Source organism: Dryobates pubescens, chromosome 17 (assembly GCF_014839835.1).
Source record: "Dryobates pubescens isolate bDryPub1 chromosome 17, bDryPub1.pri, whole genome shotgun sequence".
Classification (NCBI taxonomy): domain Eukaryota; kingdom Metazoa; phylum Chordata; class Aves; order Piciformes; family Picidae; genus Dryobates; species Dryobates pubescens.
Window position 1 is genome coordinate 10,911,183 of NC_071628.1, and position 14,832 is coordinate 10,926,014.

General features: G+C 50.6%; 1 protein-coding gene across 7 annotated transcripts in view; it reads left to right on the forward strand.

Moving 5' to 3' along the window:
• Positions 1–14,832, forward strand: part of PPIP5K1 (diphosphoinositol pentakisphosphate kinase 1) — a 45,859-nt gene that overhangs the window by 28,295 nt on the left and 2,732 nt on the right. For 3 of the 7 annotated variants that reach the window (XM_054169257.1, XM_054169259.1, XM_054169258.1), the window contains 4 exons: positions 2,510–2,632; positions 6,258–6,320; positions 13,962–14,099; positions 14,519–14,632. In XM_054169257.1, coding sequence (XP_054025232.1) covers positions 2,510–2,632; positions 6,258–6,320; positions 13,962–14,099; positions 14,519–14,632 — 438 coding nt within the window. Of the gene's footprint in view, positions 1–2,509; positions 2,633–6,257; positions 6,321–8,800; positions 8,981–13,961; positions 14,100–14,518; positions 14,633–14,832 lie in introns of all 7 variants that reach the window. The other 4 variants (XM_054169264.1, XM_054169262.1, XM_054169261.1 and 1 more) reach the window with 4 other exon arrangements.

The window sequence follows — 14,832 nt, forward strand, 5'->3', positions numbered from 1 at the left end:
ATTGTCAGTGGGCATGAAGCTTTGTCCAGAGGCTTCCTTGGTCAAAACAGGGGATGTCCATTATTTAAACATCTGAAACCTTGAATATACACCTGAAAATGAGCTAGCTCAAAGCCATCCAGCACATGCAGTCCTTTCTAGCAAATACTGCTACAGCTGAAGTCAAAGTGGCTGTGTACCATTGTGTTCTTCAGGATATGTGTGTGTGTGTTTGCTTTGGCTGTGGTGGTCTCCCAGAGTTCACTGTAAACAAATTGGTGTCACCCATAGTGTCACCTTTGTCAATTCTCTTCTGGCTGAAGGGTGCCAGCAAAATGCTTCTGCCTTCTGCAGCAGAGCAGAAACACAAGGATGTCCTTGGCCTAATGATTAGTGGCACGATGGTGCTCAAGACAGAAAGTCATAAAAATACTCTGTTCTATTTTCATCTGTCAGTAAATGAGTCTGTTGGGTTTGTTGTTGTTGGTTGTTTGTTTGTTTTCAAGCCATGGAAGGATGATTAGGAGCTTCTTGGCAAAATTTTGTTTGGGTTCCGGCAGATTCCGGTTGATGCTGAGTCAGCTTCAGCTGAAAGCATGAGGAGATTTTGTGAGGCTGGTACAGCAGTCAGCCTGCAGGCAAGAGTTCTTTGCCTGCTTGTCTAGCCTGGCCTGTGGGAAGCTGCCAGCAGTGTCACACTGGTGGAACAGCTTAAGTTCAGTGCATGTGAGAAGCCTTTTGGTCACCTCCTACTGTTGCCAAGAGCAGATGTCGTCAGGTTAGACTGAGCTTATGTGTCACCAGCTCAGAACTCAGGAGCTGGCTGTTTTCTCCACAGCAGCTTTGCAGGGAGAGTGCTGGGGTCCTGAAGAGCATCAAGTGGACATGAGGCAGCAGTGTGTTCAAAGAAGGCCAGCAGCATGCTCTGCTGGATTGGCAGGAGTGGAGCTCTTCCTCTCTATTTACCTCCTGTGAGACTGCACCTGAAGTGCTGCTGTCCTGTCCTGGTGCCCAAGGGCCAGAAGGGTGTGGAGGTGGCAGGTGTAAGCCCGGTAAGGGGCAGTGGAGATGAATGGGGACTGGAGCACACAGCTTTGGAGGACAAGCTGAGAGGTCAGGGCTTGCTCAAGTCAGAAGCTGTGGGGAGTGGAGATCTTAATGCTGCTCCACCACCTGAATAGGAGGCTACAGAGAAGACAGACTGCTGTCCAAGGTGTATGTGATAGGATGGGAACCAACAGACACAGGTTGGAGCGTGGGAAATTGCAGTTAGCTAGGAGCAACACATTTGTCACCATGAATGTGCCAGATATCAGAACAGGGGCCCAGGGAGGTTGTGAAATCTCCTTTCCTGGAGATATCCAAAACTTGACTGGAATATCCCTAGCAAGCTGGTCCAAGATGGGCTGCGGGGCAAGCAACCTCCAGAGATTCCTTCCAACCTAGATCATGCTTGATGCTGTATTTTAGAATCAAGAGCTGCTTGCAGTATTGTTAGGATCTTTTTGACAGTAGTAACAGTTGCACTGTTCCAGTTAAATACTAATAGGCAGCATGTTAAGATTTTGCCTTGGCAGACAAGGTGGAATAAAATCAACCTGCTTGTTTCTGGAAGCCTTTTGTAAGTGGGAGTTATGTTGTTTTTAGCAGTTGGTATTCTCAGTACAGAATGCAGCATCAAAATGCTTTAGCAGAGAGTTTATAGCCAATCAGTAGCTTTGTCTGGCCTATAATAAGGTTTTGTCTCACTCAAAATTGCTTTCCTCAGTTGAAAGAATCTGTTCCTAAATACCACATGAAGTGACCTCATTGTGCCTTGGAGGAGCAAAGAGCAGCAGCTGCCGCAGCCATGGGTGTTAGGTTGCCCTCCTGTGCATGAGACTCTCTTGCTTGCCATGTTCCTTGCTGTAGGATGAGCAAAGTCTCTGCTGTGTGCACAGCTGGTGCATTGCAAGGGTGGTTCATGGAACAATTGGACCTACTCTGGAGTAGCAAGGTTTGACCCTGTGGATGTGAAAAATCATCTGGGCAGCAGTTTGTGAAAGGCAGCTCACTGGCGACATTGCTCTCCTTTCTGCTTGACAGAATGATTAGTCCACATTTGCTGATCAGAAGATCAGGCAGTCCTTTCTTCTTCTCTGTGTCCTACAGAAAAAGGGCAGAGCTGCAGAGACAGGAAGCCCTGTGACATGGCCATGAGTGATTTGGCAACCTGACTTTTCTGACGTGAGCATGTAGATTTGCTGACTGGAGAGCCTTGAGGTGTTTCTCCTAGGTCAGGGCAAGAAAGCCAAACAGAAATAACCCGTGGAGGGAGTTAGGAACATCCCTGGTGCCGAGCTGTGGGCTGCCATTTGGCACTGCTGAATGCAGAATGGGGAATATTGCTCCCCTGTGCTCCCTGGTATTGTTTTTTGCCCTGGGATTGCCTGTGAAGTGGCCAGTTCATTCTTCTTTCTTTGACTAACCCTGCTTTTCTGTAGCTGTGTGCAGTGGAGATGCAATACTAACACCTTCCATGCCTTTCCAGGGTCACAATGCACCGGCCTGTTTAGCACCACTGTGCTGGGAGGCTCCTCCAGTGCCCCCAACCTCCAGGACTACGCTCGCAGCCATGGCAAAAAGTTTGCCAGCAGCCTGACATACAAAGACGGTATGTGTGTTCCCTGGGCAGCAGGTGGTTCTTCTGTGGCCTTTGATGTCTCAGGATGCTGCTGAGGCAAAGCCTTAGGCTGCTGAGGAGGATGACAGTTGAGTGTGTGTATTCATCACATCTACAGCAATGCATTTCATCATGTCCCAAGAGGTTGTGGTCCTTGCTAGGACAAGGCAGGAGCTGACCTTGTGCTGCTGTGTGGTGTTGCTGGGCTCTGGTTTTGGTCAGACATTTTAATTCTGCTTGTTCTGGAGGAGGATTTATTGGTCTAGATGTCAAATAGGTTTGTCCTGCTATGGAAACCTTCAGCACTTCACATCATCTTGCTTACCTTGGTAGCCTTGCTGATGCTAAAGGAAGCTTTTGTGGAGACAGTAATTCTCACCATGCAGAGATGGAGCCATCCAAAGGCAGAACGGTCTGCTTGGGGGTGGGTAAGGTGGGTACTAGAGTAAGGCTGGGCACACAGAGGAGTCCAGGGTAACTGTCAGCTAGTGTGCTGAAATGCTTGAGGTAAGTGAGATACTTGATGAAATACTGCAAAAGGATCAGATAGTCTTGTTTACTGTGCAGTTCTGCAGAACCTGCCTTAAAGTTCAGCAAGGCACCCTGCTGAGGTGCATTTGGGGCAGGAGTATAAACATTGCCCAATGCACTTGGGTGAGGGGGTACTGTCAGCTGTGAGTCGATCTGCAGCTGGTGCTGGTGTGTTATCTGTTGAGAGGCAGAGAGTCTGTGGCTGCTTTCAGGGAGATTGGAGCACAGGGGAAAACCGAGACATGCTGGAGGAGCTGGAAGGGCTCCAGCATGGGCCAGTGTCCATTGTGATCCCAGTAAGAAAGGCACTTGGGCCCCATGAGTCCTGGTTACCAAACTGTTGCTTGGAATACTGAGTTGAGCAGCGCTCAAGAAACTGCTGTATGGGCAGGATCTGCACAACATGCTGTGGCCTGCTTGGAAACTCACCTTGTGCTGCACAATTTGGGCTTCCCAGCATCTGAGTGGGCGTAGGATTTCCTGTCTTCTGTTTTCCTGTCTGCATTCCTTCTGACAAGGGGCATTTTAATCAGTACTTTTCAGAGTCTTGAGTTTGCAGTGCCTTTTATTGGCTCATAATGGACACTAGCACTGGTGGATTGCAAAGTGGGCAGAGGAGTGAGGCAGCAATTTGGGACCTTTGGGGGTTTTTGTCTGGTCTAGAGGAAAAGAAAACAGCCTAGCAAATCAGAATGGAAGGTGCTGTCCAACTCTCAGACCTAGCAGAGCCTCCTGATGCTGCTGTGTGGAGAGCATTGTGTATCTTGTCTTCCTGTGCTGCTGTGGAGGGGAAAGTTGTGTCACTTCCCACAAACAGGCTGTGAGTGAGAGACAGGCAGGAGACAGAGCTGGAGGGCTTCAAACCCTGCTGCACCAGCCCAAGCTGCTCAAGGCAGCAAGTGTTGGCTGCTCACAGGCCCCAGAGCAAGCTGATGATGTTTGGAACAAGCCCACAGTGTGGCTACCAGGAAAGCTGCTAGCTGAGCCAGCAAGGGCTCTGGCTGCTTGTCTGCCCTCTGTGAGTGGAGAACAAACACCAAAGACTGCTTGCTCTGTACTCTCTGGGCCAGGACAGGTTCTGCCTAGTCCTGGGAGCTGTGCTGCCTTGCCCTGTGGGCTGTGGGGCAGGGCTGTGCACATGACAAGCCCAGAGCAGAGGGCTGCTGCATCAGCCCAGATCAGGGACGAGGCCTCTGTGTGCTCAAATGCAGTTGTACTCTGGAGTACCTAAAAGGCAGACTTATTTAACTGGTGTGTGAGCAGCACATCCCAGAATCATTCATCTGGGTGCTGCATTCATGTTTCTCGGCATGTCCTGGCACCCTGTGCCACCAGTGCCCTGCTGCAGTGGGAGTGGTTGTGAGGAAGAAGCAGGGAGCTTGGAAAAACAAGTGGGAGGTGAGAAGGGCTCTTAGATTCTGGGGATGGTAGTTTGGAATGTGCAACATGACCTTGAGCTGCATGTTCCTGCTTAAGTGAGCACCAAGGAAATGCTGAACCATGGCATTTAATCCAGACTCGAGCTGGGTACAGTGACACTGCAGCTGCAGCAGACTCTTTGGGGTTCGTTTGTACCAGGGCCTTTTTCACAGGCATCAGGCTAATGTTTAGAATCCTTCAGTGCTGAAGCACATCTTTGCATGAACTCTGATACTGTTTTGTGGCTGTGATGCTTCAAGGTGTGGTGCATGGCTTACAGCACTTCATCAAAGGCTCACTCAAGTGAGGTTCAGATGGCCCTGAGGTCTTGTGTGCTTGTCTGGAAGAGGGCTGATGATCACTTCAGTGGAAGCTTGTGTTCCAACCTCAGTTTGAGGGAAGGTCTGCTGACAGCTGGGGTTTGAAGCTGGCTTGTCTGAAGCCAGGGATGCAGTAAGCTGTGCTGCAGTATCGTTGAAACTGATGTGTCTGAAGGCAAGGGAGAGTTGTGGGGTGGAGTGGAGGTGGCTGCCAGCTGTCTGACTGGAGCTCCAGGACTCGGACACTCGGATTGCATGTGCAGGGAAGATTGTCATGCCCTGTTTGCTGAAAAACAATTTTTAGTGCTGTAATGCTGGTGAAGGAATGTGAAGGACACAGTGGGAGTGTGGAGTGTAAATTGATGTGTGTATCTCCTGGCATTGGTGTAGAGGGATAGGTGCACAGATCTTAGAGGCTAGGTAGAGCAGACACATGAAGCATGAAAGGAAATGAAAGCATTTTCTGGTACTTCCTAAAAGTTCTTGAAGTTTTCAGCTTGCCTTTTTTCCTCCCTTCTTTTTCTTTCTCTTTTTTTTTTTTTTTTTTTTTTTTTTTTTCTGGTGCATACAGAGACTAATCCACATCTTTTAAAGTTCACCTGTTTGCACCCCATCAAATGTGTAGAGTCTGTCTTTGCACTGTCCTTCCATGGGTAATTTCTGTGGGAGAGCTTGGCCTGGCCTGGGACATGGCCAGGAGAAGCCCGAGTACCACTCTGACAGGTGCATTGCAAAACCTCTTCTATACTGAAATGCTTTGAGCAGCAGAACTGTAGAGGCCTCTGATCGTCATGGGTTTTCTGTTTGTTCCCTAGTTAGTTGATTTACTTTTAAACTCATAAATAGCTGTCTAACTTGCATTAAGGGGATGTTTTGAGCTGCACTTACCCAAGCCAGAGCTCCTCAGTTCCTCTGCAGAGGAACTCCTCAGTTCCTTGGGCAGAGATGAACCCTGAGAGCTTCTCTGCTCTGGTGCTGATGCTTGCCTGGCCCTGTGCTCCTGTGGCTGTGAGCATGGCTGAGCAGCATCTCGCACTGGACCGAGCCTGGGCTGTGCTCAGGATGACTGAAGTGTGGTGGGGGGTTATGAGATGCTGTCTGTGATTGAGAGTGTGGATGAGGTCATTGTAGTGGGCAGGACAGTGCAAGGGAAGTGGGGTCCGGCAGAGTGCAAGGAGGCCAAGAAGCGCAGTCAGACCGACAGAGTGCCCGGTGTGCTGTAGCAGTGCCAGCTGCTGTTATGGGTGACAAGGAGAAGGTGAACCTGACAGGGTATTTGCAAGCATATGGAGGTCGGGGTCCTTAGCAGCAGGCTGTTAACAGATGATCTGTTTTTATTTCCTCAGAGCTCTTGTCTATGCCAGCCGTAAAACGATTTTCTGTGTCGTTTGCAAAGCATCCGACTAATGGTACGTTTGCTTCCTTGATTTGACGTTCCCTCACACTTCTAACCCCATGCTCACCTTCACTTCTCTCTGCATATATATTCTCCTCTCAGTCTCCTTGTGGGTTTTTTGTGTCTGTGTATCTGGTGTCCAAACACGCTTCACCTTCCCACATTGTTTCCCTGTGACTAACGTCTTCATCCACCCTCTGTTACTGCTCAGTGGTTCCTCTGCTGTCCCCCAAGGCATTTGTATCCCAGGTGAAAAGCAGGAGCAGTGGGCTCCTAAAGCAGCCTTTAATTCCACTGCTGACATTAAGGTCTTCTTTCATGCTCCCTTTTGGGGTGGGGAGTGGGGGTGGGGGTTGGGAGGAGATGCTGTTGGATTTGGGGAGTGGGGATATCCACTTCATATCCTAAGAGCATCAGTAGCTTAGTTCTTCAAATGCAGATTTGCAAGACCAAACTGAGCACAGCCTGAGGCTACCCATGTGTCACCTGGAAGAGCAGTCTGGGGTGGGAGAGGAGGTGCTAACAGTATTCTCCCTGAGCAGGGTATTCGTCAGCACAGTGTCTCAAAGCACAGGTAACCTCATGGCCTCCAATTTACAAACTGGTCTGGTAGGGTGCTCACCGAGTTACTCCAAGCGTGGTGATGTTTGTGGGAGTAGGCTCACCTTTCCTGCAGACCTTGTCCTGGGTATGGTGTCTCTCCAGAGCTGTCACTCATCTGCTGTTAGTGGACAGTGCTGGCTTGGGCCTGCCACCTTCCTGAGGCATGATGCCACCTGGGGTGGTGATGTAACCTGCTTCACTCCTATCATGCTCGTAGCTATGAAAAGGTGTGATAAAGGACATGTGACAGCGCTTCTGTTGACTCACTACCTTTGCTTCTTATCACTGCTAACCTGGGACTTGAACTGTGAGTGTGTGGAGGTTAAAGACCACTAGCTCTATTGTAGCAGGTTCCTTGAAGCAGTGTTTATTATCCAAGAGACTCTGGGGAAGGTTTGTATCACAGCACCACTCCTACCTCACGTGGCTCCTGCAGTTGAGACAAGTTAGAACCAAAGCAGGTCACTAAAGGTACCAGGTTAAGTGTTTCTGTCTTATGTGGTCAAGGCTGCTTCTGCAATCTTGCTGCTAAGTGTATATGAAGATACTCTGAAGATGTCTGGGAGAAGAAAAACGTCCAGAAGACTTACGAAGACCGATGTTTTGGGAAAGATGAAAGGAGAAGGGGCAGCTAAACGTGGCTTTATTGTTTTAAATAACTGCAGGGTGGCTGTTCTCTGTGTCTGCTCGGTTTTGTTTCTTGCAGAATGGCCAGCTGCTCAGTTCATTTGTATGTCTGGATGCCCTCTGAGCTCCCGTGGTGTATGTCTGTAGGATGTATTGTTCTATCTTGCCAGCAAAAACTTGTACCAAGCACCAAAGTTCCTGCCCCAGATACAATGGTGCAGCTGGGCAGCAGGCTTTCCCCAGAACCCAGCGAATGTTTCTAGTGGCAAAATGACCCTTACTCAAGAGACCAAAGGCAGAGGTTCAGCAGGTTTAAGCTTGAAGTTAGGCCTGTGTGGCCGAGGCTTGGCGCTGGTTTTAGCAGGAAGAATTTTTATCCACGTGAACCACTCGCCTGAGGATGCTAAGCTTCTCACAGCTCTGAACCTGGAGCTTCTCTCTGAAGAGCTGCCTCCGTGTGGGGAAATGGGAGGGGTGAATCAGAGTGGTGGTCAAGCACAGCCAGCGTCAGGCCGGGTGGTTTATGCCCTGCTTGTGACTCTTGGGAACGTGACGCAAGTCCTGAGGCTGTATATGTGGAGGAGAAGACATGCCTGCATGCTCCTGTCTTGTCTGCCACACAGGGATGTCGCAGAAGATTGCGTAGTGCTGCTCCAAGCGTCTAGGGAGGGGAGGTCAGCACTCCTGTGCCCCTTCTCTTCTTCCTCACTCTTAATATGACCCTCTCAGTCAAACCCTGCTGTCCCCTGTCCCTTTTTCAGCCTCTGGTCGTTTCGTGCTGGGCCATTTGCTCTTTTCCATGTGCTGAGGTGGCTGGCTGTGTTTGGAGCTGGACTTGAGTGTTCTGTGGGCAGTCTGGATTTCTTGTCTCAGCTGGGGAAGGGCGAGTGTGGGCCTGACCTTACGTCGCCACACCTGAGCTGCATTGGTCTTGGAACGTGTCCTACAATGTGTTCGCTTGGCAGACTTCCGCTTACAAAGATGAAACCTGGCTGCTGAGGGACTGCCCTGTGCTGCAGCTGCGTTTGGCAGAGGCTGGGCCGGGGGGGAGGCTGGCCTGCTGCACCGTGCCAGCGGGTACGTAGGGCTGAGGTTACCCCTGACCTGCTGCTGCGGGAGGGACTGGGCTTCAGCGAGTGGCGTGGGGCTTCCCCACCCAGCAGCCCAAGTGCTGGCAGCTCCATCCCCACACCTCCAGAGTTTCTCTTTCTCCAGCTGCCCCTGCCCCTCTCCTCTCACTCTCTGTGGCCCCCTTTCCTCCAGATGTGCTTGAGCACCACCAGGTTGCCCAGTTGCTGCGCCGTTTTTCCTCTGACTATGCCACGAGCCGGAACGTCTCCCTGGATGCCACTCTAGCCCATCACCTCCAGCACTGCTCCTACCACCTGCGCCTCTTCAGGAGCTGGCTGATCTCAGGGCAGGAGGACTTGGAGTTTCTTTACGGTACTGCACGCTGCAGCTGCCTCCGTCCTGTGCTCTTGTAGCTGAGCAGGGACCTCTGCTTGAGAATGCAAAGTATGCTTTGCTTCTAAACAAGGAAAGCATCGCCCTCACCGCATCTCTCACATCTCTGGGCTGCTGCTGCAGCAGGCTGTGTGGGCTGTTGCACCTGGCAGCTTTGGAGCCTTAGGAGTGGCCTTTCCACATGGAGCTGGTGCTGTTCTGCGACTCTAACTGCTCCTTCCATCTCTGGCAATTGGTCCTTGCCTCCTTCCTTCAGCCAGGGTAAGCCCTTGAGCTCCCTTCAGGTTAGATGCTGAGCTCCCACTGGTGCCATGCCCTGCTGACATGAGAGCCCTGTGCAGGTCTCAGTGGGGTGCCTTGTTAGTAAAGGATTCCAATTGTTAGTGAAGGATAAAAGTGTGGGAAGAGAGAAGGCTAAGGAGGTGCTGCAGCTGGTCACATGCAGAGTGAACGTGCTGTGGAAATCCTGGGGAAGTGAGCATTTGTGGGACTGTGGTGTTCTTAGAGAGACCACATCAGGGTAGGAACTGAGCTTCTGTGTGGCTGCACTGCATGGCATCTGTTCTGCCTGTGAGGACCTTTGCAGTGTGCCCTGTCTCTGGTGGGGAGAGGTAGGCGGTTTCAGCACTGGATCTAGATGTTACAGATCAAGGCTTGCTGCTGTTTCTCTGGTGTTTCTCAGCCTCTGGCACAGACAGGAAGTCTGATGCATTGTGGTCTCTGCTTTTAGAACAAGTGGAAAGGTTCCTCTTTGAGAGGGGCAGCTGGGTAGGACTGGCTGTTAATGTTTGCCTTGCACCATAAAACCTGCTTGGTGCATGTGGCTTGCTGAGCTGTGTGCTGTGATGCATGGAACCCATCTTTCACTCAGACCTGTAGGTGGAAGAGGAAGGGACAGCATAGCTTTCCATGTAGTGAAGCAACAGGATCAAGTGTTTTCAGAGCCTGGAAAAGGAGAGCTTTTCTTACACACTCTGTTTTTTCTTGATATGGCCCTTTCTGTCAAGCAGGCAATTGGGAGATGGCAGTTTCTTTTCATGTATAATTAGGGCAATCCTTGGTCGCCTAGCAACAGATACTAAAGGGGAGCAAAATTGCTTCAAGGGAAGAGATGCTGGAACACGGCAGACTGCTCCAGAGCCAAAGCTGAGCTTCCCCTGCTGCAGATCTCAGCCATCTCCTGCAGGCACTGGCAGGGAGAGAAGATGAGCTCAGCACCTCGGGCAGTGGCATGCCAAACATGGCAGCATGGTGCCAGGCCTCCCACTGCAGTGGGAGGCACATACCCCAGCATGGCCTTCCTGCTATAGGTCAGACCCCTGCACTCAGCACATCCCTCTTGCTGTTCTCTCAGTCTGCCATCAAGCCCACAGCTCTTGAGCAGGTTTGGGATTCCTGCTGGCATTCTTCTCAGAGCAGAATTTTCTCTGATCGGTGCCTGAGGGACCAGCTTCCCCTCCTTGTGAAAACCACACATTCTTCCTTGGCTTTCCACAGTGCTTCTATCCACAGCAAGAAAACATGGTTTAAAAGATAGAATTAGGGAGCTGAAAATATGCAGCTGGCTTCTATAGTTGGAAAGCTCAGTGGTGGAGGCCTGAAGCAATGTGCCTGGGAATCTGTGCTTATCTGTGTGGTCATAGCTGGGAAAAGAGGAGTGTGAACCAAGTTCCTGTGATGAGCTACAGTGGTACTGAAGCCAAAGGGTAGCTGTGAAGAGCCAGGGTGTAGCCCTGTGGTAATGAGCAGGCAGTAAAAGAGCAGGCAATGTTCAGTGTCAATAAACATAAATGACAAGAGGACACAGTCCCCAACTCACAACTACAATGGTGAGCTCTGATCTGACCAGCACCACATGGAATGATGTGGAAAAGGTAGAAATTTGCAGTTTGTGGTAGTGGTCTGGAGAGGGGTGATGGGGATCTGCAGTTTAATGTCTGCTCCAGCACAGGTGATTGGAGGTTTCTTGTGGAGTGAGTAGAGGCAGCTTCGAATAGATGTGATGCTTGCTCACAGAGTGAAACTCTTTACCACAGTACCTGGGGGTGCTGGGAGCTTAACTGAGTTCAAGGGGGGACAGGAGCCTGTGGAGGAGAGGAAGGGAACACTGGAGAACGTGTAAGAAACGCATCAGGTTCAGAGTATTTCTGAGCTGCAGGTCACTGGGGTTTGGGGCTGTCTCATCCCCCTTCATTCACAGCCACTTCTGGCAGCGTGGGCAGGGAGGTGCTGAGGTAGGGTGGACCTTCAGGCTGACTGTACAGGCTTAAATTTAGAAAGGCTGGTTAGCAAAATTCCTGCTTCATGTACATATGGTGCATGCATGCATTCTTCCTGTTTGACTGGACTGAGGTTCTGGAGACATAACCATGCTGTACTCCTTGCTCAGAGAAGATGACAGCTGACTTTAGGATTCATTTTTAGCTGCTGTGGTTGGCATAGCCCTGCCATGTGCCTCTTCCCACAGGGCAGACCTGGCTCAGGAGAAAGCAGCTTGCCCTCATGCAGCCAGGGTAGTCAAACCTGGAAGAAATGGAAAATGGAAGTTGTTCCTCTGTGGGCTGTTGTATGACTTTGGTACAAAGTGAACAGAATTCATTGGTTGGACAAGGGGACCTTCAAGGGTCCCTTCCAACCCCATGCATTCTGTGATTCTGTAGTTCTGTCCAATTTCTTGTGCCATTGCCCACATCACAGCCTCCTGCCCTGCAGGCCCCAGGGAAGGTTTTGGGAAGCAGCAGAAGCAGCTGAGTGACCAGTGTTGGGTGTCTTGTCAGGCTGGAGAGGCTCTCATGGTTTGCACTCAATTTTGTTGCTCCTTACCAAAGATGCTGATTCTTTGCTCAGTGTGTGTGGTGCAGCAGCAGTTGGAGCCTTTGTCAGGGGCTGGCTGCTGCCCTGGCACATATCAGGGTTATGGTCTGGAGAGGTGCCTTCTGCTTTGACTCTGCTGTGGTGGCATCAAGCTGCCATTGTTGGCCTCCTCCCAGCAGCTAAGGAGGTCAAGGGAGGTGAAGCAGGCTGCCATACACAAACAAGAGGGATTGCATGAAAGTAGTTGTGCCTCACCTTGAGGAGGGAAGCTTCTCTTTTTCTCTACTTGCTTGAGGCCAGTTAAGGGGCACGATGGTGAGCAGAGCTGTGTGAGCAGGCACTTGGCACGTTGGGGGTGAAGGTGTATCATTTCACATGAGCAGTGTTGTCAGTGTCATGTGCTTCCTTTAACACTGGACCTTGATTTTCCTCTTTTTTATGAGGAGTGCCCAAGCACTCAGATCAATGCTTCCAGTATATCTTGTAAATGCATTTCTCTGCCCTATGTTATATTCAAACTTCTTCCCTTGCTCTTTGGAGACCCCAATATCTGAGCCAACCTTGGCTCCTCTTGCACCAAATTCCAGAAGTGACATCAGCCTCACACTGTGCTGCTCCACAACCACCTCCATGTGGCTGTTTGTTAAGTCTTGCCCTCACCCTTTTCCTTCTGCTCTGTCTTAAGAATGCTTCTGAGAAAATAACAGATACTCTTCCTTATTCAGTACTTCCACTTCTCAACAAGAACCTCTCAGCAAGGGACAGAAGAATGTGGTATTTTTCCTGTCTTACATTCCTTCCTTCTAGCCAAGGATTTGTTATCTTTCATGTCTTGAGCTGATGCTTGTAGGACCTTTGTGGCATAGGTAACCTCTCTGGACTGTCTGGAGGGTTCTTCATCTCCAGTACCTGTTATGGCAGTGAATGTCTCTGCAGCACTGCAAACCAGGTGGTCTGCAGCCTCCTCATGTTGCATGTGGAGTCACTCTAAATACTATCTGCTGTGTTATGCTCCTTTCCTCTTGCAGAACTGGGTTAGGTGATCAGATTGGAGCAGAGACAGTCCTGGAGGTGAGTGGAATAATGACTACATTTAGCAGATAATCCAGGTGCTCTCAATCTACTTGGGTGCTGCCAAGCTGAAGGATCAGTTTTAGCCTGCCAGCGTGCTGGGCTGTGTGCTGACACAGTAGTGCATCAAGAGCTGTTGTGCTTTCTGCCTTTCAAAGTAATTTTCCTTCTCTGTAGGAACAAATCCAATTCCTCCCCAGGGTCTTTTTGAGCTCTTCAGCAGGAGCCAGGGAGTCACAGAATGGGAAGCCTGAGCTTAAGAAGTTTGGAAGTCTTTAAACCGAAGAGGCACAGAACAGGAGGCGGCCTCGTTCCTGTATGCCCAGAGACTCATTTGTTTATTCCCTTGCTCCTCTGACAGTTTCAGGTTGGCTTGGTGCCACAAAGCATTGCCAAGAAGCTTGGATGAAGAGGAAGATGCTGTGCTGTAATACTGCGCTGGCTTGAGCAGCGAAGAGTTTGTTGTGAATGGTTTTGATGTGGCTGAGCTCTGAGCCAGTGTCTGTTCAATGTTGGGACACCTATTTCTGCTACTCTGGGTCTTCTGGCAGTGAAGTGCTGCTGAGGGGACAGACAACTGCCACAGTTGCCCTGCTGCTCCCTGGGAAGCTGCCTGCCAGGCCTTTGCTGGAGGCTGCCCGCACGTGTCACAGGGTGCAGTGCCATGGGGCTGTGTCCCAGGCTGGGGGCAACTGTTGGTGGGAGTCCCTTTAGAGAAATTCTGCTGAATTCATTCCAATTCTCTGTAGCTTCTGTAAAGTGGGGCACTGTGCCAAGGTCTCCATCACAACCATCTATTTGAGCAAAGGGTCACAGGCTTTGCAGCAAACACGGCTGCTGCTAGAGGTGTTTCCTCCTCTTCCCCATCCTGCGTGTGCCTGGGTGCTTGCTTTCAGGCCTGGTACTGCATGTGGTGGCCTGCTGGCCAATTTCTTGGCCTAGAAGAGGAGACCCCAGGCCTGAGTGTGCCTGTTGTTTGATTCCCAGACTGCCCAGCTCCTCCAGCCGTGAGTGGTCCTGCATGGATTCAGGTTGCTGCTTGCTCTTTTCATTTTCTGATTGGGTTTCCTTCCAGGTTTTGAAGGCTGCTCCATGGTTCCCACCATTTATCCCCTGGAGACCCTGCACAACTCCCTGTCTTTGCGACAGGTCAACGAGTTCCTGACGGCTGTGTGCAAGAGCTGCAGCGACTCACACGTCCAGTCTACTGCAGGTACTGCTGGGGTGGCCTTTATTCTGGGTAGGCCAGGACAGAGTGGAGGCAAGGAGAGCTTCTGGTCTTTTGCACTGTTGGAACAGCTCAGCCTGATGGGTCTGGCAAGAGCACAGCCTCTGAAACCTGCCTCAGGGTGTTCTAGTCCAGGAGGGAGCTGTGGGATCTAGCTCAGAGCCATCCTAGGCCATTTATGTGAGAGACAAGTCAGATCTGCCTCCAGCAGATTGAACAGTGAGGTGGACACCAACTCCAGATGGGCAGATCTTAGCCTCAAGGGTCCCAGGAGCTGACAGACAGGGCTCTGAATCTGCACTGTCACTGATCTCTTCCTGAAGTGCCTGCTCATGGCTTCTGTGACATTTCTCTCTGTCTGAATACTACTGATCTGTGCTTCTTCTGCCTTTTTTCTCTTGAAGCTTTGTTTGATTCAATGATTGGCAGCCAGATACCAGGAGACCCCTTTATGTCCCAGCGAATCCTGTCATCATCCTCTCTGCCACTGCGCCAGCGTTCAGATAAGCCCCCGTGGTGTGAGTGTGCTACCTTCTTGATTGGGGTGAATGATGGTGGAGGAAAGGAAGTAAAGGGTGGCAAATGCTGGAAGCCTGGTACTAGTGCCCAGGGCTTCTATGCTCTGCCCTCAAAGAAACAGAAAGGGAAAACAGGTAAAAGGGAAAGCAGTCATGTGTCCTGTGAAGAGGTTTCAAAGAAAGATGCAGACTGGGACTCT